The sequence below is a fragment of the Lagenorhynchus albirostris genome, chromosome 10 (genome assembly GCF_949774975.1).
Source record: "Lagenorhynchus albirostris chromosome 10, mLagAlb1.1, whole genome shotgun sequence".
NCBI classification, from domain to species: Eukaryota; Metazoa; Chordata; class Mammalia; order Artiodactyla; family Delphinidae; genus Lagenorhynchus; species Lagenorhynchus albirostris.
Genome location: NC_083104.1, coordinates 74,794,827 through 74,820,239, shown reverse-complemented (window position 1 = coordinate 74,820,239; position 25,413 = coordinate 74,794,827). Strand labels below are relative to the sequence as shown.

Below are 25,413 nucleotides of genomic sequence, written 5' to 3'. Positions count from 1 at the left end.
TATTTGTAAATTTAAATATATATAAATTTATATATGTAGTAAAAGAATATATATATTCTGTATTGAGAGGAAATAGTCAAACAACTTGGTGCAATTAAGTAGAGCAATGTGTTTATTACTTTGAATATTACTATAATTGTTATTGAACTTTTAGTAAGCCTTATCTATATTCTGGGTAGTAGGAAATTAGCTGAAATGCAGAATAGTTATTTGACAAATAAGTGGGTATTTTGATTGTTATTTTAAGCATATAGATACTATACAAGTTTTGTTAGATTAATACCTAAGTATTTCTGTTATTCTGGAGCTTTTGGAAACGGTATTTTTAATTTTTATTCTTTTATTTATTTTAATAAAGTGGGCTTTTCTTTTTATTTATTTATTTTCTATCTGGCTGCATTTGGGTCTTTGTTGCTGTGCGTGGGCTTTCTCTAGCTGTGGCGAGCGGGGGCTACTCTCCGTTGCGGTGCGCAGGCTTCTCATCGCGGTGGCTTCTCTTGTTGCAGAGCACGGGCTGTAGGCGCACGGGCTTCAGTAGTTGCGGCACACGGGCTCAGTAGTTGTGGCTCGTGGGCTCTAGAGCGCAGGCTCAGTAGTTGTGGCACACAGGCTTGGTTGCTCTGCGGCATGTGGGACCCTCCCGGACCAGGGTTTGAACCCGTGTCCCCTGCATTGGCAGGCGGATTCCCAACCACTGCCCCACCAGGAAAGCCCTGTAAATGGCATTTTTAAAAATTTTGATTCTCCATTGTACATTACTTGTCTGTAGGAATATAGTTGATTTTTGTGTGTTGACCTTGTATCTGCAATGTTGTGACATCAATATAGAAACCTAAGTTTCATTACAGTGTAAATCTGTCATTGAAAAATTTTTTTATACATTATTCTTCACATTTCATGCATCTATGGAGTTTTCATATTTATTTCAAGGCCACATTAATAGTACATTGAGTTGATAGCTTAAATATTTAATAATTTCCTGACTCTTGAGAGTTTAGGTAGTTTTGTTTTTAATATGGTAATTATTTGTATCTTTGTGCCTAGTACATTCTCTTTTTTAAGGATTATCATTGAATTATGTTTTCGTAGTGGATTACTGGTCCAAGGGTATGAACACATTTATGATTCACTGCCTAAAATCCTTTTACAAAACTGGGCTATTTTATAGGTCCAACGCCTATGGATTCCCAATAAAAAAATCTTAATTAAAAATAATAGATATCCAAAACAATTTAATAAATTATTTTAAAAATTCGTAGTCTCTTACTTCTACCTCCTCACACCCACATGTTCTTCCTAGAGGACACGAGGCTCAGAAGCATCCCAGGCGCCTTCCAAGCCCTCGCAGCTGCAGTTATGCCTCTCTCAGTGGTAGAGCAACCCCACAATCACGTACTCAGGCTGCTATCATCCCAGAATGTTCCAGCATTTCCTTTCATTATTTTTCACATCTCTTTTTAATATTTGTAAAAGGTGCAGTGTTTCTTGTACCTGCTATTTCTTCTGTACACAAAATAAACACTGCCTTTCCTCTTAGGAGGCCCAAACTAATCACTGTGATGTTCACCCTACAGAGTTGAGACTTTAAAAATAATAAATGGAACAGGTTTTTTTTTTCTTATTACACAAGCAAAGCATGGTAATTAGGGGGGAAAAAGACCATAAAAAGAAGCTAAAGGAAGAAATTAAAAATTGCTTAGAATCTTACAAGTTAGAGATAACCACTATGAACATTTGGTATTATTATAATTTCAGAATTTTTTTCTGTAATATGTGCATTAAAAAAATAAATTGGGGTCACACAAAGCTAGTTTTCTCACAACCTGCTTTTATTTTATTTAATAATAGATCCCAAATAGTTTTCTGTATCAATAAAAGACATCTACATCATTTTGAATTACAGCGTAATCTAATATATGGACATCAAATAAATTTTAAAATCTGTTCAATGTTCTTGAATGTGTACGTGGCTTCCATTCTTTCACTATTATAAATAGTGCAAAGCTTAACATTCCTGTAGCTAAATATTTGTGCACTGATTATTTCCTTAGTATAAATTCATATGACTTGGTTCTTTTAAACTTCAAGTATTTTCTAAAACAGGTGAAATGTCTTTGCTGAACATATTAATATGCTCCCAGGAATTTGGATCATAAAAATCATTTCAGATGGGATCATCTATGTTTTGACCAGTTGGACAACAGGTCAAGATTCCTTGCTATGAATGCTAGAAGTATTCTCCACTGCTCTTTCCTAATGGAATCTGAACAGGGTATTTATTACAGTCTGAACAGAATATTTAGTTTTGCTCCTATAATCATTCCTTTCTATATTTTTTTGGAATAAGTGAGAATGGACAAACTCTGGTTTCTTTGGTTTACTGTATTCCTTCCTTCTCTTTATTATCAGTGTTATCAGTATTTACTATCAGTATTTACTGTATTAGAAACTAAAGCTGAGAAATTGTTAAAATATTTAATAATTCATTTTAAAAATAATAAGAAACCTAATACCTATTAAAATAATTGTGTGGGGTTTTTTTTAAGATTTTTTTTTTGATGTGGACCATTTTTAAAGTCTTTATTGAATTTGTTACAATATTACTTCTGTGCTACGTTTTGGCTTTTTGGAGCGAGGCAGGTTGGATCTTAGCTCACCGACCAGGGATTGAACCCACATGCGCTGCATTGGAAGGCAAAGTCTTAACCACTGGACCACCAGGGAAGTCCCCAGATAGTGTGGTTTTATGAAACATAACTCTATTTTTCAAAACACACAAAATATAGAAGAACAGCATCATTTTAAGTATTTGCAAATCTCTCTGATGCCTTTTGCTAATAGAAGAAATCTGAATTCCCATATATGTGTCTGCATTCAGTTGTTGTGATATATTGTTTCCTGTTAATGGAAATGAAGAAGATTCAGCCTCTCACAGACATGTAACCAAAAAAGGACGGAGTATTTTATTAGCCTTTTCAGATATTTCTGTGGCTATTCTTTGATACTACACTAAAACTCAACAGAGGTACTTTCTTAAAAGTTTGTTGCAATCTGAAAATATATTAATGAATTTTTTGTACTCAGTTACATTAAAATCCATTGGTCTATCCTATACTTTGAATGAGTCTTTTACCCAGGAATGGTTTTTGATCTGGCAGATTCTCTGAAAATGTCTTGGGACTCCCAGAAGACCCTAAGCCACCTTTGAAAGCCACTGTTGTGGAGAGAAGAGGGCTTCTTATGTTTAGGATTAATCAATGAAACCACAAAGCAGATGAACAGACTGTACCATATCAAAATTTAACGTGTCCTATTTTTTAAAGTATAACCTAAATTAAATGTCAGCCAAAAATTAAGAATAAATGTCAGTATAAGTACAATTCAAGGGTTAATAATTTTAATATTTAATGAATTCACAGATCCATAAGTAAAGGACTAATATATATATAGATAAATGAGGATAGGACATGAGCACAAAAGTTTTATAGAAGAAAATAACAACATGGAAAATACTCAGCAAAGACATAAACTTTTAAACAGCAATCAAAAAAAACCTATTTAAAATGTCAGATTAGCAGATGAGAGGGCAATGAAATTGATACTCTCATATATTTAGTTAGAAACATATCTTGCTACAGAATTTGAGGAAACAGTTGAGCAACATATATTAATGGCCTTAGATGTTCAGAAGACATAGGACATGTATATTCCTATGTCTTCTGAACATATATGTTAAAAGATTTTATATGAACAATGCTTTGTGGAAGAAGATGTTTGTGATGGCATTATTTATTATAGCAAAAATAGTAGAGAATGATTGATTAAGAAGCCACTGGAGAGAAAATTATTTTAAATGAGTATACAATATAAAAATAATACTTATGCTATAATATCAAGTGAACAATATAAGAGTCAAAAATTATTCAGTAGGATAAAAACAATATGTATATACTAGGTATTTAGATATGTAAACAATATCAGTATATATAAACCACAGACTATATTTAAAAACAACAATAAAAAAGCCACAAAGCTAAACTACTGTTATTAGGTAAAAGTACTGGAGGGAAGTCTAGCCAACTGATAACTGTCTTTTGTTGCCAGCTCTCTTGTTGTTTTCTTTTCTAGTTTTTTCTATTTTTCTGAATTTTCCAAAATTTCTAGAAAGCAGTTTTTATTACACAAAAGAATATACTTTTAATTTTTAAAGTACTTTTTTTTTTTTTAAGCAACTAACACCAACCAAGCTCCTGGCCAAGAGCCAGAGAGAAAGAATGTGCTTTGGGGCTCCTCTGATGGTTGCTTTGCCTTTACAGGACTCCTCTTTGCTTGAAGTAAGAGTCTGCATTCCTTGCACCCACTTTGGTCTTAGCATCCTTCTTGAGTTACAACAGAGAATCCTTCTTCTCTTCCCTCTTCAAGAAAAGCCAGTCTCCGGACTAGCAGATGAAGTTCATCTGGCCTCACAGCATCCCTGTGGGGTGGGCTGGCCAAGTTCACTTCTGTCTACCTGACAGGTGTCATTATTGCCAACACAGGGAAGCTGTGAGTTCCACTTCCTAGTGATCCATGCCCTGGTCCTCTGACTGTTTTGTCTCCCTCTTGATCTTTCTCTTCATGTGCCATGTTAACAATGACAGGACCGTCTGGCCCAGACATAACGATGTCCGTTTGCTCAGAGGATTCCTTTGATACAACCAGCTCTCACACCCTTTTCTGCCACTCACCCGCCTGGCATGTGCTGCTGCACCAGGAACTTCTGTCTGGTCTCCTCCCTGTTGCTAGTGTGAATGCTGTTCCCGAGGCCGCCTTTGAAGTCTTCCTCTGCTACCCTGCTTTGTAGGCTGCAGCAGTCAGCATCTCCACATCACGATCCTAGGTCAGCAGCCACTGAAGAGGGCTGTGGGGAGGGTGGGGGGAGGGGAAGGGCAGCAATTGCCCTGACAGGATGCCTGGCCCAGGGCTGCCCCCAGACATATCACGGCCCTCCCCAGCTGATTTCAGAGCCAGTCATGACCCCTCTAGCCTCAGTTCCAGCAGAGGTAGAACAAACACACGAGACGGGGATCTCACAGGTCTTTTCCACTTTAAAAATGCTAAGAGGGCATGAGCAAGTCTCCATCTCTTCCTATCTTGACCTGACTCTCTCCAGCAATCCTGGCACTGAAATGACCAAACTCAAGCAATACTCAGCAACCATCGGAGTCAACAGGGGTTCTCTTGGGTTAAAAAACGATGGCCCCTCCCCATACTCCACTCCCTGCTCACATAAAAAGACATGTTTTCAATTGGAACATGCTACTGTTGTAGATACGTAAACTTAAAGTAAGTGTTTTGCAGATATCTTGAGGACGCTTCAAAATTACGCAGGATTAAACAGATGTGGCTTCTGATGCTTGGCAAAGGGAGTTACTAATAAAACGTCTTCACCTCAGTAGAGATGGTAGCTCTCTAGCGATCTCACAAAGGCAAAGAGCAATCTCTTTGTCCTCTGGTTCCTGAACAAGGCGATGTAAAGATGATTTTGTGAAATAGTTTTTAGTCCTTGGTATAGTTTATATATCATGAAAAGCTATTATAATGTGAGTGGAGAAGGACCATGCAGACTCTGCTGCTTGAGGAAACATACTGTTTATCATCAGTTTCACAACCACTGAGACCTCAAATGTGATACCAACCCAATAAACGCACAACACTTGCTTTGTCCTATGTCTTCCTAAGCAGTTGTCTTCAACTTCTTTCTGCCCTAACAGCTGCTGCTAGAGTGAAACAAACAAACAGAATCCACTGCCCCTGCCCTGCCACTGTCGTCCGCATCCCCAAAGACAGAACATCCACTGCCCCTGTTCTCAGGGCCAGCATGGCCAGTGTCCTGTCTCAGAGTTAGTTTTTTCTGTTCTAGAACCTGGGAATCCACTGTGGTTTCCATCATCAAGACCACTTCCTGCAAACTCCAATATCAAACATCAAAAGCTGCATTACAGTGGACTTAGACGAGTGTCTAAAATTTTCACATGTATCTCTATCTTCCTCCATGTAACCAAAGATACATGTATGTATAACTGATCATCAGAATTAGAAATCAGGAATTGCCTACGTTGGAAAATAGAAATGATCCATCTGGGAAAGGGATTTTCTCACCATTGATTATACGATGTATATGTCTTCTCTCTGATATGGTAATATGGTTGTAGGATTATTTTTAATGACCCAAGCTCTCATTAAAGCAGATCTCCAAACATGACTTGGAACCATTTTTCTGTTACAGAATTATACCGTTCCTTCTGGTGACTTGCTGATGTTGTCTCCATTTTGGCTACATAGAAATCCAAAGTATTTTCCTGAACCTGACCTGTTCAAGCCTGTAAGTTGTCTCTTTCAGTATACATTGTCCTTGGATTTCTGCCGGGAGTATGAATTCATAAATTAACTAGGGCTATATCATTAAGCAGCCATATTTCTCCGGTAACTAAGGCTACAAATCCCAGACTAGATTTGTAATATAGATGTCATAACATTTACAAATCAGATAGAAAAGTTTTTGGAATAAGCTTCACCAACTTTAAAATACATTTTTGTCTGAAACCAGCAAGACATGTTAAAAGTAAATATGCTTGGTCCTGATAGAAGCCATATTTCATGTTCTTCAGACAATTGCTTCTGTTACTGGTTTCCAAGGAGTACAAAACTAAAAATGAAGCAAATTAAAACTGTGTTCTGCTATTTCTTAGAACTGGGGAGTTACAGGGCTAAACAAAATCTTAAGAGGTCATTTAGTCCATTCTCTGCCTTTAGGTAAAACTGTCAGAAATGGCATCCAGATGAATGAATTCTGCAGACCAAGCTTTCTCCAACAGGGAGGGCTGTCAGTGCCTCATTACTAAGTTTATTACCAAGGGCAATTTTATGATGGAGCCTGAGGCCTTATTATAAATATTCTTCCTCTTCTGAGGTCAATTCTGTGGTTGATTTACATTGTCATTTACATTTACCACTTAACAAAGTTCTTTTTAAACCTTTTTATTTATTAGTTCCCATTCCAAAAACATAATTGTGGCTGACATTAATAACAGGTTGGAAAAAATTACCAACAACCCTGCAACTTTATATGCAAGGATTAGCTGTACAAGATCATTTTTAGCCTAGAGAAATAAAGTTAAGCTTATTTATATAAGACTGATTTAGAAAAAAAATGTTTTCTTCCCACAGGAACGTTGGAAAAAGGCAAATTTAGAGAAGCATGCTTTCTTGGACTACTTCATGGCATTTGGGAGTGGGAAGTACCAGTGTCCTGGAAGGTCAGTGCGACAGCTGGGGCACATTTATCCAGAAAGTCTGCAGAAAGACGAGGGCTTGGAGGGGGGAAGCTTTGGTTTAATCCCTCTTTTCTCTATTATCAAAACTACAGGGAAATCTAGGAGACCACATTCTGTTTGATTGGCCCTGACATTGTGCGATGTCTTTGTGGGAATGTCTGCAGTGGCTTCTGATAGGAGACCTTGTGAGAATAAAATATTATAGTTGCAGCTGCCAGATGAAAGCTGGGTTTGTGTTTCAAATGCTCAGCTTTCCTGTAAGGATAATTTGAAGTGGTTTGAGTTCTACCTTTTTTAAAGATATAGATAGAAGAAGAATATTTCTTGAACAACAACATTAGCACAGACATTTGCTGGGATTACAGAACATCTTTAACTTCGAGCATGATAGCAGCTTACTGGGTGGTTTTTCTTTATTGAATTAGTTTGGTTCTATAAAAAGTTGCCTTTGATATCTTTTTGAGTTAAATGAATGTGGCACCCAGGCCTCCTCTTCAATGTGATGCCCTGTTCTAGTGCAAATTATTTACTGTTTATTTATTCAAAAAGAAACCTTTCTGAACATCTCACCTGTGCCAGGCCCTCTGCTAGGCATTAGGGATAGAGCACTGAGGAAGATGGACATGGTCCCTGACCTCATAAAACTTACAGCCTACATTAAATAAATCCCATTTCCTTGTTGGTGATGGTTCTGTTGGAGAAATGTTGGTACCTATTTGTAACAAAATCTCACTCAGTGAACATACAGATCCTTTAAAAATTCTATATTCGAAATATTGTAGTTTCTTAAGGCAGTTGTCTTCGTTGTTTGAACATAATTACCAATCCATATTTGCAATTGTGACTTACCCAACAGCATCCGTTCAACTCCTCCTTTGTTTTATGTTTCATAATATCAACTTGCTTTTCATAATTGACACCTCCCCCAAAATGGTTTTCATTACCCTTAGCCAACCATGGAAATTCTATCTTCCTTCTTAGAAGTTATTCTAGAAGCTGAGGGGTAAGCAGATTTGTGCCTGGTGTTTCCCTGGAGACAACTGTTCGTCCTGGGGTAGGTCCTTGACTTAAACTGGCCAATCAGACTGAAAGGAGAGACTTTCTTCTTTCACGGTTAGGAAAGTATGTACTGTCCTCTCCCATTGGGAGTGAACGAGCAAGCAGGTAGGTAGCTCCAGTTGCTGCTAAGAGCAAGTTCAAGAGGAATAAGCCTTAGGGTGGTTTGGAGTCTGTGGACACAGAGTAGAGGTATGTGAAGAGCTTGGTCCGTGAGATGTCACGTGCCACTGAATCATCAGTTTTGAGGAGCTACTCTACTTCCTGTTATGTTAGATAATAAATGCTTTTTATTAATAATATATATTACATATATATGTAATAAATGTTCACTTATTTTTAAGGCAGCTTGAGTTGGAGGTTTCATTGGTTAGATCTGAAAGCATGCTGACATACCCACCAAAAAACTCCAAAGTTAATATTATAATTGAGTGTCAGATACTTGAAGGGAATAGTATAACCAACAAAAACAAACAATAACTACAAAAACCCATCATGCTCACCCTTTCTCATATCATTTTTACTTTAGAAAAGCAGTTCTTTTTTTAAAAATTTATTTATTTATTTGTTTTTATTTTTGGCTGCATTGGGTCTTCGTTGCTGCCCGCGGGCTTTCTCTAGCTGCGGCGAGCAGAGGCCACTCCTCCATGCGGTGCATGGGTCTCTCATTGCGGTGGCCTCTCTTGTTGCAGAACACGGGCTCTAGGCGCACGGGCTTCAGTAGTTGTGGCTCCCGGGCTCCAGGCCGCAGGCTCAGTAGTTGTGGCACGTGGGCTTAGTTGCTCCGCAGCATGTGGGATCTTCCCGGGCAGGGATCGAACACGTGTCCCTCATTGGCAGGCGGATTCCTAACCACTGCGCCACCAGGGAAGCCCAGAAAAGCAGTTCTTAAACCAATAATACATTTATTATTTTTGTCACCAATATCAATGTTGTAAGAGTAGGTCTTCTAAAAATGTTAGGTATTACCTGTTTTCAGGTCCCTTTATATATATTCCCAGTTGTAACTAAAGGGTTTACTATAAGCATCTTTGAAATTGAGCTAGAAGTATTTTAGACCAAGAACTGAAATGCTTTGCAATGAAGCGTGTAGTATGGGCCAATGGTCAAGGATTAACTGATGACTATGGTTTCTAAGAGGGGCTGTTATGACATTACTGTGATATCTTTTGAGGCTGACAGACATTTGCTTGAGTTTGACAGTAATGGGTACAAAAGAGGGGACCATGATATTTCACCTCCATCAATAGTATATTATTTATACAGAAACTATACATTTTTCAATGTACCGAGCTTATACTATATGTAAGGCAGTGTCCTGGGTACTGCAGAAGCTTTGGGCAAGAGTAAGACATGTTCTCAGCCCTCAGCCCTGGGAGAAGGCGAGGAGGATACCATATCGAGTTCATAAATAACTTCAAGGGACGCAGGGTGAGAGATGGCCAGGCATCACGCCGTGGGGATTCAAGAGAGAGGGTGTATCTGGTCAGGGTGATCTTAGATGATTTTCTTGGGAGAGAGGCCTTTGAAGGGTTGGATGAACTTCCAGACTGAGGGAACAGTGATCGAGGGGTCATTTAGTCCAGGGATATGTAGGTTAGGGGTTCTGGTTTTACTGTTATTGAGACCAGATTACAAGAAGTAGCAAGAAGACAGACTCAAAAGGGACATTGGCCCAACCGGGAAGGCCCTTTAATAGCCAGGTACACAGCTCACAAAGCACTAATGAAGTATTAAAGCGTTTTGGGTAGAGCAGCCTAGAGAGGGGCATGCTGACATTGCATGTGAGAGATATGGAGTGGTGTGCAATCTACCAGATTTGGAAGATGATTAGAAACAGTGACCAGGCGAGAGGTGGGGTTTGAGGAATGCTGTAGCTTTGAATCTAGGTGGCTGGAAGAGATGGTAGAAATAGAGAAATTAGGAACAGGAGCAATTTTGGGGACAAGATATTAAGTTTTCCTTTGAAAACTTTCGAGTGTGAAGTACAGCAAAACATATATCATATAACCAAAATCTACAGGTTAAATACGAATGTTGAATAAATATGACTTAATTTTTAAAAACCTACTTAATCTAGTTTTCCACTAAGCTTCTATTTTTAATAGTCCATAATTTTCCTGTTACTTATTTTAAACAGCCAACTCATGAAACATGTTTTTAAAAAAACAGAAAATTGTTCAAGAGGGTGAATGACTTCATTTGGACAACATATGCCAAGATAGATCTTTGCACTAGAAAGTTAATCCCACAAACCCTTAGTATAATCCCTAGAAAATTGCACCCATTCTTAGTTTGTGTACCTCAAGCCAATTTATTTTCTCATGTACCAAATACTCAGTGAGTCAGAGAAAGTTGCCTGGGAAGTAGAGGACAATCAAAGTTTGTCAAGAAAACAGTCTTGTGGCCTCGCAGCTGTCGCCCCTTGGTGTTCAGGCCACTGAGGCAGTCCGAGAGCCCCTCTCCCAAGTGAACACTAAATAAGAACTCAGTGCTGCCATCGGCTGCCAACCAAAAAGCAGAATGGAAGAACTAGAGTTCCTCCTCGGAACGATGGGAGTTCAGAAAATATACGTGGAGGGTGAACCCCTTGCTAGGCACTTCCCTGTCGTGGACGGGATCCCTTCCCAGGAAATCTACTGCTGGAGAAGTCCAGCGATTTTGCAGAAAAACCAACAGGAGAACTACTAGACTTTACCAGCCACGGTAGTATGGGAAATGAAGAGTGGACTTTCTCCTCTTAACTGTGAATTTAGATGGAGGAATAGGACAGGGGATTTCCAGTGGGCGTCTCTGAGAGTTGACGATCTTAGCAGAAAGGGATGTGCTTGCCATCCCCACCCCCTGGAACGCACACCAAAGCCAATAGCCCTGATTTTCCTTGGTTCCCATCCCTGCAAGAGGATCCCAGTTGGCTGTATCATTGTGCTAACTGATACGGGTTAAATTCCAATGTAAAACAATAGCCCTCATCTTTGGCAAGATAACCCCCTTACAAAGGCATATGCTTGGATGAGAAAAGGGTGTAATAAGAGGAAGGCTGCAGTACTTGAGACATGGAAATGAGGCATGGATTCCTCGGGGATAAAAACTGTGATTTCTACTTTTTTGTGTGTTTGGGTTCTTCATGTATCCTAGGGCAGTACAAGTCATAAAGTCATGAACTAATCTGGAATCACTCATGAAAATCACATTGCTGTTGGAAAATTAATTCAAACATAGGTCCAGCTGATAGTAGGTTAGTAGTACTATGATTCAACCCACCAAATATCTCTTGAGCACCTAGTGTTAATATGATTTCCTTCATTCAGTAAATATTTATCAATTGTACGCTATATGTCAGGGTAGAGTTCTAGGAGCTACCTTGGAAAACAAAATAATGGATGAAGTCCCTTCCCTCAAGGAGCTTATAATCTAACTCAAGACACCTTATGAAACACTAGGGAGCTTCAAAGGCATGTAACATTCCTGAGTTGCTTATAATGCCGTTGGAGAGATGGGACATAGCAGCGTGCAAAACAAGCTCTACTTAATAGCAGGAGACGGCGCTTGAGAAATGCCAGAGGACTCATCTATGTAATAATTGCCGTAGGAACTCAGAGGAAAGGGCACTGGAAAAGGCTTTATGGACTAGATGAGAATAATTAGTAAACAGCACAAAAGACAGCATACCTTCCTGAAAGGCAGTGGTGTCAAACGTTGAGGGTAGAAATAAAGTTAAGTGCTCGCAGGAATGTAATGTACCTATGTGTTAGTGGTAGCAAGGCAACTCTATATTTGGGGTTTGTGAAGCTCTGAGTACAGTAGTTTCTATATGTTTATTATATTAACGATGATGTAATTTTAATAAGTGTGCCTTATTCAGTAAACCAACTTTGTGCAATCTTGTATTTGAGAAGCATTATACTTAGAGGTAGCTGAATGCTCTAGAGGAGTGAGTAACACCAGTCCCTCTGGATTTCATGAGAAGTTACGAATTCAGTTCATTCTGAGGAATTTGTCACATAAACAAATGCATCCCCTCAACTCCCGTTGGTAAATGGAACGGAATGAACTGGATTTACTAACATAATATTGCCCTAACATTTTCACTATGGCCACGCACACGTCCTGGAGGGGATGTGAAAAGGGTCGAGAGTGGGAAGAGCGGATGTAGTCAACTCCAAGACTGAGCGAGGCTGCCAGGTCCTTTATTAACTTCTAGCCATGCTTCTCTCTCCTTTCTGCTTTACTGAGGGGCAGTGACTTGCTCAGAGGAGCACAGAAACCATTGGTGAAATCGCAGTCATTACTTTCCCAGCCATTTCATTCTGACACTTCATTATGAGGCTAAGGTTTAAGTCTGTCAAGAACAGAAGCAGCAAATTCCAGAGTGATTTTTTTAAATTTATTTTTTATACAGCAGGTTCTTATTAGTTATCTGTTTTATACATATTCGCGTGTATATGTCAATCCCAGTCTCCCAATTCATCCGACCACCATCACCCCCCCACCCCCGCTTTCCCCCTGTGGTGTCCATACGTTTGTTCTCTACATCTGCCTTGCAAACCAGAGTGATTTTTGATACTTAGGCCAAAGTGCTTCTAAAATAAAACATGTTCATTTCTGCTCCAAAAATGCCAGAAAGGACCCTCTTTTCCTTCATTTACCAAATAGATCGCTAGCCTCTCAGTCGTGCACAGGACACCTGCACAGGATTTGTAGCTGGTGGAGAGGAAAAAAGGGCACTTTGGGCTGGGTATCTCCCCACCACTTTTTTTTTTTTCATGGGCTTTCTCCCCTCATCAGGCTGAGTTACTGCTCTTTGATAAGTTTGGTCTCTTTGTTTTTCAGAAAGAAGTTTCAGCTCCTAGGAAAAGAAGACTGGCATTAACACTGTGCTATATCACAGTTGCCCATGGGTTATTATCTCTCCATCGTTCATGTCTTCTTCTTCCTTGCTAATTGCCCTGATTTTCATTTGGAGATTCGTGGGACGCTGAGGTGCTGATTCCGCCCCCAGCTCTATAGGAGTGAAGCACTGTTCCCTAAGCCAATTCTCACATCCCATCCCTAACCCTCCCTCCCTTCCCATAGTGATTGATTTTAGTCTTGCCTTGTGTTTTAAGCAGTACAATTAACTACCAAGTGAAAGCTTCTGTTGAGACTTCTGGGTCAGAAATAATCATTCCCTGTAGGATGTGAATAATGAAGCACTTGGCCCCAGAAACTTTTGAGACTATAAAAGCAGGATGAAGTTGGTACCATAGAGCAGAGCAGCAGAGGCGAACTGGCTTCATGGTAACATCGTTGAGCCGTTGGAGTGATCTCTGCCTGAGGCCAGCACCAGCTCTAGGTTTTTCAGGTACATAAATCGATACAGTTCCTTCAATACAGAAACCAGTCTCATGGGGTTTTCTGTCACTGGCAACCAAAAGCGTCCTAAGTAATAGATAATTTCCTTAAGTGCAAAAGCTTTCTTTCAAGATCTGTTGAACTCCATGAAATATTGTATTAACATATACTGACCACATCAGTTAATAGCTTTCTAAATGGCCTGGGCTTTGTAAGGGGGTAGAGTTTCATTTACTCTGGGTATATCACCAAAGCAAACAAAAACAAATGTCACTTCTTAAATTTTTCCTCCTGGAGGGTCTAGAATTTAAGATATAGCACAAGATCAATTCTATTTGGTGCGTAATTCATCTTAATGAAGGCAGTAATGTTCCTTTGCCCTTTTCTTGAATAAGAAGCTTTAGAAAGAGGTATCCAGTGTCTAGCTCATAGTTCATACATAGGGGAGTTTTTCTTCTAGGATCACCGTTAAAATAATCCTGCCTGCCCCTCTGAAAAGCGGTGACCTCAGAGACAGTACTCCCACTAGGACATGATTCTCATCTCCCCAGTGAAACAGAAAACAGTGTCTCAAGTCCAGAAGCCCTGAGGTCCTCCAGACCTTTCCTCTTTGCTTCCTCAACTGCTTTCTCTCCAACTTGTCCTCCTTCTAGATATGTCCCATTCCCTTCTCTTCTCTTCCTCACATCTTTTCTTCTTTTCCTGCTCTTCCAGTTTACCCTAATCCTGTTCTTATTTTATTCTGGATTTGCTTGCCCGTATTTAGGACCATCCCCTCTCTGCTCACTCTTCCAGATTTTGCCCACACCATCATTCCCAATCAAACGTTTGGTGCCCCGGCCATAAAGTTTCCTGTGTAGCTGAGGTATTCTCGGTAATTTTAATTTTGCGTGCTAAAACTAAAGGTTTGATAAACTACATCTTTTAACTTATTCTTTCCCTTTCTGCTTGTCAAGTGCCTCTAGATCAGTGATTCTAAAGTATGATCCCCAGACCACCAGTAATAACATTACATGGAAACTTGTAAAAAGTGCAAATTGGGCTGCCCTTCCCCAGAACTACTAAGTCAGAAAAACTCTGGGGGTCGACCAGGCAACTTGCGTTTGAACAAGCTTTTCCATGTGATTCTGATGCATGCTAAAGTGTGAGAAACACTGGTCTAGATTATTTTGCCTCCTGTCTTACAGGCTTGTATTTTCCTATAAGATTTCTTAAAGGGGATGAGGTTGTGGGAAAAGTACTTCCCCTTTAACTTGAATAGCCATGCTTCAATGAAGGATGCCTGTGAAAGTATGTCTGTATGCTGCCTTCTCTGAATTCCAGGGCAAGACCATTCTATTTTCATAAGCTGCAGCTGGTAGCAGCTAGGAATATACTTCAGAGCCCCTGCTCCTCGTAACAGTGGCAGTTTTCCAGCCCATGCTGGCACTGCCCCCGATGACGTCTAGTAGGAAAAAAAAGAGAGAGATTTTCTTTTAAAAAGGGATTCAGTCTCAAAATCCAGACATCTAATACTAAAGTCCTTTCTTACCGCTCCCCCTAGCATTCGTCCTGTCCTCTCGGTTGCTCTTCCATGTCTCACTGATCTCCTAGGCCTGGGCTTCTGGAGCCCCCTTCGCTCCTCCCTCTTCTCGGCCTGCCCCCAGGTGTCTACTCCCACCTCCTAAACCAGGTCGTCATGCCCCAGGTGATGTCATCATTTTCTTACCCTTCCCCCAGCTGTATTATCTCTTCTTTCAATCCATCTCACTCACTACATCCAGATGAATTTTCCTTAAATAATTAGCTCTAATGGTCACTTTCTTGTTAAGATTCCGGCACCACTGCCTGCCAGCCAAACTCATCAGCCTAGGACTCCAGACCCTCCAAAAATTTGACACAAGTACATCTTTCTGCACATCTGGGAATGCCCACCCCAGAGGGTCTACCAGTTGTCCCCTGACTACCGTGCCCATTCCTCCCCTCACTCTCACTCTATACTGGGTCTGGAATGCCCCTACTCAACATGTCTACTTATTGAAGCCTGTCCTTCCATCCAGGTCTAGCTCAGGTGTCACCTCCACATAGAGTTGGTCAACTCTGGGTTACACTGCTTGCTCCAGACCCCACATCTCCAAAGCCCTTCTGTTTCCACATGTATCTTACATTGTTACCTTTCCCATCTCTCCATGTGCATTACTAGCAACGTGAGGGTAGAGGCCAGGTTTTGTAGGACTTTGTGTTCTGTGTAGCTTGAGCATTTATTTACACGTGGGGAAAACACACAAGTACTCAGCATTTAAGGAATTTTCAGCATGTTTATATTTTAATGAGCTTTATTTGTAGATGTGTAATGTTCTTGTAAGTGTAAAAAATACATATTATAAATAATACGCCTCATTATGTTCACTGTTTTGACATTAGAAGTATTAAGAAAACATTCCTGGCATGAACACAGCTCAGCTTGCTTCTGAGGCGCTTTTGTAAAGATACGGATTTATGAGGCTCGTTTTCTTTGGAGTAACGGAGCTTTTAATGTCACAGTTATGCATGTGTTAGTCCCTGATGTTTTAGACATCGAACAAAATTCAGTAACCTGGTAAAGGCTTGAAAGCACAATTCATTTTATTTTATTTTATTTTTTTCCACAATTTATTTTTTGCCATTGCAAAAATATTAACTTTATTTCGTGGATAATTTAGGTAATTCTGCTAGAATATCCAAATATTTGGATTTGGAGAAAATAAGAGTTTTAGCACATCTTACTTTATTATCTGTATTATTAACTCATCTTACTTTTTTTTAACCAGAATATCAAAATGTTTAGAAATGATAGTAAATGTAATATTAATATTTATACTATTTCAATAACTAATACTAATTTAATAACTGAACTAACTTAACCCTCAAAAATAAAAGAAGAAAAATACTAAAGCCTCACAATGCACACAGTGTTAGTTGGTCCAAAGCCTGAACTATAGTTTTACCTTAAAGGAAATTCAGTTTTCTGATTTTTAAGAATATCACAGGGACTAAAGTTAGTTAAGGAAATGCTTACAGGTTCTAGTGGAACACTATTTTAATGAACTGATAAACATTAGCTCTATTTCTAATCAAAACATGCGTAATGTTTCTAAAATAGTTCAGCTTGTGCTCTTAAATAGCTTAGGAACTATTTCTTGTTTACATGACTTATTTGCGTGATAGAGGAAATATTCATTGAGGGCCTCTTATGTATAATAATGCTTAAAGAACCTTCATTTTCACATATAAATATAATTTTTCAGTACAATTTATTCACAAGGTCTGTTGTATTTTCAGGGTCAAAGTCCCAACACTGTCACACGACACACTCCAGCCCCTCGATGAGCCAGTTCCTCGTTTCTTCCTGCTCGGTCCACTCCATTTCTCATCACCTCACCTTCTACAGGGAGTAGACAGCTTGCAGGCCCCTAGGCATTCCGTGGCCCCTTCCAAGCCTGTGCCTTGGTTACCCTCTGAGTGGAGGGACTTCTTCCCTGGAACAGCCCCACCTACCCTGCCAAATGGTCCATTGTCCTTATCGCCGCAGTGCCTCTCCTCCAGGGACTGGAGAGGAAGGATGCCAGCCACCTTTTCCCCAGGGGGCTGAGCTCAGAGAAGCACTCCCGTCATGGCAAGCTAAAGTTACAGAAGGGCTGAAAACAGAGTTCTAAGAAAATAGGATTTGTTTGGATAGAGGAGAACCTTCATCCAAAAACTGTTTTATAATTCACAAATGCAAAATTAGCAAGCACTTTTCTAGTGCTGCCAGGTAACCGCTGAGTATCGGGAAGTCACTGCTTATTCTACCAAACACAAAATGTCAGTTTAGTGAGCTCATCTAATTTACTTCTAGGAAGGGTGCTAAGGACTGAGAAGGACTGGCTGTTTTATGCAAGCGGGAATGTTCATGTTTCATTTTACACGTGGGTACTCGTTGCCGCCTTTCCCGTTAGATACGGAATTCGCGGTCTCCATGAAACGCTTTCTTCACAGGACTTTGGAGATAATCACTCTCTTTTCATTATCCTACCCCTTTGGCCCCTTTGCTCACCTTCCTCACATTTCTAACCTCCAAATTTTGGGCTGCCCCAGGGCTCTCTCCTCAGATTTCTTAGTTTTTTCTATTTAACTTGCTCCCTAAGTGACTTCATCCTATCCCTTGGCTTTAAATAATTGTCTGAATAGTGATGACTCTGTATTTATATCTCTTGTACCTCCAGCCCTGACTGAATCCCCACCCAAACACCAGGCTCATCCCCAGCCTCCACTCAACATCTCCACTGGATGTCTCCAAGGCACTTGTCTAGAGCCAGCAGCACTGAACAGGTCCAAAAGCGAGCTCCGCAAGTGCTCTTCCATCGGCCTTCCCCACTGCTATATCCTTGCGTTTCCTCGGGCCAAAAACTTGGAGTCGTCCTTGACTCTTTATGTTTTCCACATCTGTCATGCAAGCCATCAGCCATCCTACAAAGTATATACAGACGCTAACCATGACTATTCCGTCATCCTGGTCCAAGTCACCACTTTCCATTGCCTGGAAGATTATGATGGCTTCCTAATCAGTCTTCTAGCAGCACATTATATTTTATTCTCAATGTAGCAGCCAAATGATCCTTTTTAACACTTAAGTCATATTTGTTTAAAACTGTCTAATGGCTTGTCTCACAGAACAAAATGAAGTCTTTAATGTGCCCATAAGGTTAAGGTGATAGTCAGTCATTCTGTAGAGAATCTGAAGAATAAACATTTGGATATATCTTAAGGAAATAGGACATGGTGTGCCCATCACGGGCTGCTTTGAAAAGCTCAAGTCCCAAGGACAACCATCATGGCCAGAAGTGGACATCCTAATTTGTTAGAAGTGTGACAGAAACTTAGTTGTGAGAGATTCTGAACCTGCAAATTAGCAAAATTGCTTTTTATTGGAATCGCTGCTAACTTTGATCTGAATCCATAAAGATTGGGATGTTGTATTTCATGGACATTGACACTCAGTTGGAATGAATTATCTTTAGCATTTCTAAGTAGGTAGGATTAAATTTACATCACAAATATTCGTGAAGAATTGATCTGGTATCCAAGTAGGTCCTAACAACACCTGGAGTGGTCCAGATTTCATTTGAAATAAAATATAGGCAAGATGTTTCAAGAATACCAGCGGGAAGCAAATCTAATTATCTGATATGAATAGCAGATCATTCATGTTCATTCATTCACTCATGCAATCAACAAACATTGAGGATTCAGTGATAAATAAGACATGGTTCCTGCTTTTGTGAAGATGGTAGTCTATAAGGGGAGACAGACATGAAAACAATTAACTGTAATAGAGTGGGCTTGTAGGATAAGGGTGTTAGTTGAGGGATGTTAAAAGTGCCACAGAAGCATAGAAAAGGATGGAAAGGTAAGGAAATTGAATCTGCTTTATGGAGACATCACCTTCCATCATCTATTCAGTCAACATTATTAGGCATCAGCAGAGCCCTCTGCACTGTGTTAAGGCCCAACAATATAACCCCAGGAGAGGGATGGCCAATAAGCAATCAGAGTTCAGTACAATATATGCAAAGGCTGAAATGTGCCCTGGGAGCCATGGAATGGAGAGGAGGGACACCTCAGCCCAGAAGCAAGAGATCAGGGAATGCCTCCAGTGGAAACTGAGCCTCAGGCAGGGGAAGGGCTTGCAACAGAGAACATCGCCATTCAGGGAACTCAGGTATGCGGTGTGGCAAGAACACGGGTTTCAAGGAGGAGCTATGGGGGAGAAGAGTCTGGAGAAATAGGGAGGGAGCAGATCTTCAAGGGCTGGCGGTGTTCCCTGTGGCATTTGGAAGGAAATGAGAAGCATTGACAGGTGGTATGTGTGTGTATGTATGCATGTGTGTAAAATGAGGAAACAGTGATAGATTTCTGTTTTAGAGAGTTTACTCTAGTGGGAGAGTGAAGGATAGAGTGGAGAGAAGTGACACTGGAAACAAAGCAACCAATCTGGAAACCCAGGTGATTCAGGAATCCAGGACATAAATAGATGACGAAGACCTACACTGGGGAGCAGTGGAGGGACTGGAGATAGGGGATAAGGAGAGGAACCGGGGAAACATTTGGAAGATAAAACACCTCGGTGCCTAACTGGACAGGAAGGGGAATGGAGAGGATTGGGTCTGTGATGATGAACACTTTTCTGATGTTGGACCAATCATACTTATTAAGGACCATTCCCCCTAAAATGGTTTGCCTTCCCTAAGGAGAGCTCAAAACAACCCACTGGCATGCCAGGAGATGTAGCAGAATTCCATTTACACTTTTCTCGGTTTTTAAATTTCTATGTATATGTGTCTACAAAGTTGACAGTAATACGGTTGTATGCTATACAATCTATAAATAAATGGTTATCAATATATTGTAGAGTGTGCTCAAACATTTTATTATGATCAAAAAGCTTGGAGACTGAGTGCAGGATTACAAAAGGAAAAAATTTGGTAGTTATGGGGAATTTTAGGTGCCTACGGAACATTTAGGCAGTAATTTCCAGTGGGCAATAAGGGTCTAGATCAGACAGGACTGTCCAATGGAGCTTTCTGTGATCATAGAAAAGTTATAAATACGTACTGTTCAGTATGGTGGCCGGTAACCACTTACGGCCATTGAGCACTTAAAATGTGGTGAGTGCAACTGAGGAACTGAAATGTTTTATTTTGATAAATTTAAATTTATTTAAATAACAGCCGCATGTAGCTACCGGTTACCGTATTAGAAAGGACGGATATAAAACTTAGGAGAGAGACCTGGGATCTCATTCATTAAGTGCTTCCACTGGCTAAGCATTTTACGTACATTTTAAAGCAATGTGATCATCCCAACTACCCTTCTTTACTCTCTCCTTTTAATAGTAAAAGTTTATATTGCAAAGAAGAGCACATTTGCTGTGAACTATGTGTAATTTATAGATATTCTTTATTGGTAGATATTTATGCATCTTTTACAACCAAGCACCAAGTTTATTTTCTTTTTCTTTCAGGTGGCTGGCTCTGTTGGAGATTCAAATATTTATTATTTTAATATTGTATTATTATGACTGTAGTCTTCTAGACCCATTGCCAAGACAGGTAAGTGTTTTCAGAATTTTGAATAGCATGACTTTCAAATTTGATATAAACTCTAACTCTTTGGTTTTCATTACTGGGGATGAGCTGACTGATTTCCTCACTTAGACTCATCTTAACAGATGATCTCTGCAGACTGAGAAGATACTCCCTTAATTCCAGGTCAATTCTATGTGCCCCATTATCACAAGACCAGGACCTAATAGTAGCATTTCCACCACTTAGCGTTAGGAGCTCCGCAATGAATTTACCAATTTTAACCCTTTTCCCAGGGTAAAATAGACATGGCCTTGATGTTGGGCTTGTTTCCCTAGAAAGGCATGTCTCTGGGTCCAAAAGTGAACCGTGAGTTTTGGAGGCAAGTCAGAACCCTAAGTCCATTTGGAAAGCAATGGCACAAAGGAAATTAACCCACAGTAGAAACAGTGAACATAAATGAAAAGGCCATGACCTTTTCTGACCTCTGACCATTGGATATCTCAATCATTTAACTCCTCTGTGTTGCTATAGTTCTGTTCTCTTAGACCAATGGCCCTCAAACTGGTGTGAGCATCAGAATTACCTGGGATGGGGGGTTGTTAGAACATGGAATCCTGGGCCCTAGCCCTAGAGTTCTTGATGAGTATATCTAGGGAGGGGCTTGAGAATTTCTATTTCTGACAAGTTCTGGGTACTGCTGATGCCTCACTTTGAGGACCACTGTCCTAGGAAACAAGGGAAAGTTCCATTTAATTCCAAATGTTTGGAAGTCCCTTTGAAAACTCTGGATAAAAAGGTGTTATTTAAACTGAGGGTGAAGTGGAGAAATTAAGTATTGCAACCTCAGGGCTATTCACATAGCATTTTGTGCTATGATTTACTCTTGATTATTAAGGGCTAATATATGGAGGGATAAACTCTTGGGTGACATTTCAGTAGAAATTCTGTAAGTGTATAAATGACACAGAACATATTATATTACTCACAAATACGCACATTTCAGCACTTTGCCTTGATTTCTTTTACACTTCTATTTTGAGTACGAGCAACAGTGATAAAGAGCTCTCAAAATCTGATGATGAAAGGGAAATCAAAACACTCTTCACAAAGGTTTTCCTCTGAGTACAGTTTTGTTGGCAAAATGAAGATTGAGGCCAGGATTTACAGGCGCCAAGTACTAGTTTCTGATCCTCCGAGTTAGATGTCACAGTTTTGCCCACGACTGACTCAGCATCTAACTATTTTCCCACCAGCAAGAAGACACAGGAATGCCTTTTCACATTAGAAGGATGTCATTTGTCAAAACCATGTGACACCGAACTCTGGAGATCAGTCATTTTGACCAGATCCTTAGGCAGGATTTTTCCCAGCACTTTCTTCCTAGCTAGGAATTCTATTAGTTGTATTTATTATACTTTTTTTAATTTTAATTTTTTTGAAGATATTCGCCATGTATTTCTTCTTTAGGTCTTTCTTTTTTTAATTTATTTATTTTTATATTTATTTTTGGCTGTGTTGGGTCTTCATTTCTGTGCGAGGGCTTTCTCTAGTTGCGGCAAGCAGGGGCCACTCTTCATCGCGGTGCGCGGGCCTCTCACTATCACAGCCTCTCTTGTTGCGGAGCACAGGCTCCAGACGCACAGGCTCAGTAGTTGTGGCTCACGGGCTTAGTTGCTCCGCGGCATGTGGGATCTTCCCGGACCAGGGCTCGAACCCGTGTCCCCTGCATTAGCAGGCAGATTCTCAACCACTGCGCCACCAGGGAAGCCCCTATACTTTTTTTTAAAAACATACATCCTATTTCTGTTTGGACCCTACTAAGAATATTTTTCAAAGAAATGTTACTTCAGTTTGTAAAAAATACAAGTCTGAGAGAATTCTCATCTCAAAGGGCATTTCATTTCACAGTTTCTATTTTAGAAAGATCAATTAAAATTATTTAATTATTGGACTTATGTTACCAAGTTGTGAAGAAAGCAGGTGATCAAAAAATACAAGAAATGACCTTCTAATTACCAAGCTTTTGTAGGAGGGGGATGAGTTGCCAGGGCATGTTCCAGACACTCTGTTGTCAAGTGCAGGGAAATCACAGGACTTGGAAACCAGCTCCCCCAAAGGAATATACTTGCCACAAGAGCAAAACCCCACACGCATTCACCCCTTGTTCATAACCAAGACATAACATAACGTATCAAGAACATCTGGAACCACAAAAGATCCTTATGGAAAATTGTGATCTTAGGTCCCCTGTAATAGTGGTTCGCACCACCAACACCATGTTGTCTTATGAACATCTATAACATGTGGCATAGAGGTCTCACCCAGCGATTATACATGAAGTGTCACAGATTGGGGGCCAGGAATGTAGAAAGAGCTTTTATTAAAGGGTATCCTCTTTATCCGGATATAAAGGGAAAGGTGGGTGGCAGGCCCATAGCACTGGGGTATGTGAAACTGTGAAGAGGCTGCTATTAGAATAAGGGAATTGCCTCCTTTGCTGTCCCTTGAATGGAAGGCTAAAATTGATGCTTGCCATGGAGAACTCATCAAGCAAAACCTTCCAGTCTTCCAAACCTAAACTCTGTACGTTTCAGGAACAATCACATTGCATAAACCTTAGGTCCAAACTGTTGGCTTATGTCCCTTAACTTCTATATTTTCTGCATTTCTGCTTTTAGAGTTCTCTCCATTTGGTGGGTGTCCAGCAGCCGGAAGGACAATGCCGAATTCAGTTTAAACAAAGAAAATGACGTCTGCTGGGCCTAAGGAGGGCCAAGGCCTTCTTGGAGGAGTGACTGCCCCCCATCCTCTAGCCTGGCAGCACCGAGACCTGAGTTTGACTGAAACGTATCACTTAATTTTGTTTAAGGATTTAGTTCAAGACAAGGTCCAGATAGGATGTGTGTTTGGTATCTCACGAGTAGACCAAGAATCTGACATCACTCTATATCTATTGATATAGAGACCCCAATACAGGGTTTATAGAAAATGTTTCCATGATCCAAAAAAGAGACACTTATTAAGAAGTTGGAATTTGGTTTCATGCATTACTGTATCAAAACTTTAAATAGAAATAATGTCACTTGAATGAAAATTTTACTATATTAAATTTACTGTGAAGACAACATACTTAAACTTCTATTTTGCAAAAGGCTAAAAGTCTTAGACTCTAAAAAGTATTAAATAATGATTTCTGGAAATTTTCTATTTTTCTTAATATGATTCTTAACTCTAGCAGTTGAAATTCTTAAACCGCTATTAATATAACTCTTTATTAAACATGTCTAACACTAGAAGTATGAATAATATGATAGCTTTCTAACACCTGTGAGGTCAGAGATCATGTCTGACACTCATTTCTACACTCAGCTATGCCTAGGACAGCACCTTCTCTATAGGACATATCCAATATATGTTATGTTGATTGGTGTACTGATTTGTATTTTAGTTAAGATAAAAGGACTCCTTTGACTCAAGGTGTTTGTAATTGTAGTTTGAGATAATATTTTTCCTAATTTATAGAAACTCAAATTAAATGATGTGTCAAGGCAAATAACAACTTTTCAATCTATTACTTAAGACTTTTGCCTGAAACACTTACTATGAAATCCAGAAAAGAAATCCTATCATGTTCAGGGAAAATATATGACACTAATAACAGCATGATCGATGATGTCATGATTTGTCCTCTAACAGTCAGTGAAATGCCGCCTGCCTCCTTGATTTCACAGTAAGTAAGTTTTGGAGTGCATGTTGTCCTCTGGATTATTTGCTCCCCTGTGCGAGAATTATCTGGTGGGGTTGATAACGATTGCTTAGTCATCTATTTCCTACCAACAAGCAGATGACTCCCTAGGAGAAAATTAAGTACTTTGGAATGCATTAACTCTCCGGGACTAATACAGTGATTTTGAAGCTTAGCTAGCAGTTTACAGCGTAGCTTAGCAGGCGCGGAGGTCTGGAGACTGAAGGGGCTAAAGAAAGCAGCTTAGAATCCACAGGAGATCTGAGAACGGCAGACAACTACCTGGCCGGTTCTTCTAAATATGGCAGGTGTGTTCCCAGGGAAGGCTTGTCCTCCCCCAAGCAGCTGAGGCCCACAGCCATACACTGTATTTGCAAATAATAAACACTCGAGCTGAATTTGCAGACCCTCAGGGCAGTGTTTATTTCCTTATTATTGCTTGGTAAGGATGAACCTTAGCTGACAAGTTCATGCACTTTAAAAAAACAGTGCAGATGCAGGAGGTCTACTGACCTTTGAAATGATACATGGTGAGATGAATATACTTGGAGGTCCCTATTTCTTTTTATTTCCCTAGCCTGGGATTCTATATTTTGTATATTAATAAAATGTGTATTCATATATATATGTAAAAATACATACATTGGTATACATTTCTATGTGTTAACTTGAGTTTTCCAGAAAGCAGAGTCTGAGACAGACTTGTGTGCAGTGCAGATAGTGGACTTGAGACGTGCTCCCAGGCGGCAGAAATAAGGGATCGGAAAGAATACACCATAATTGAGTTACGTTATCAAGGTAGATGTCCTAGCCCCTATTTCAGAGGACAAGCAATGAGGGGTGGGGGGACCACGTTCAAGTGTGGGCACGTGAGGGG

The 25,413-nt window shown here is 39.9% G+C and overlaps 1 protein-coding gene across 1 annotated transcript in view; it reads left to right on the top strand.

Moving 5' to 3' along the window:
• LOC132528171 (24-hydroxycholesterol 7-alpha-hydroxylase) overlaps window positions 1–24,994 on the top strand; it is a 67,840-nt gene extending 42,846 nt beyond the window's left edge. Inside the window, exons 9-12 of the mRNA XM_060164207.1 lie at window positions 6,269–6,364; window positions 7,210–7,298; window positions 20,728–20,815; window positions 23,470–24,994. Coding sequence (XP_060020190.1) covers window positions 6,269–6,364; window positions 7,210–7,298; window positions 20,728–20,815; window positions 23,470–23,541 — 345 coding nt within the window. The 3' untranslated portion in view covers window positions 23,542–24,994. The remainder of the gene's footprint in view (window positions 1–6,268; window positions 6,365–7,209; window positions 7,299–20,727; window positions 20,816–23,469) is intronic.
• The last annotated feature ends 419 nt before the right edge of the window (window positions 24,995–25,413 follow it).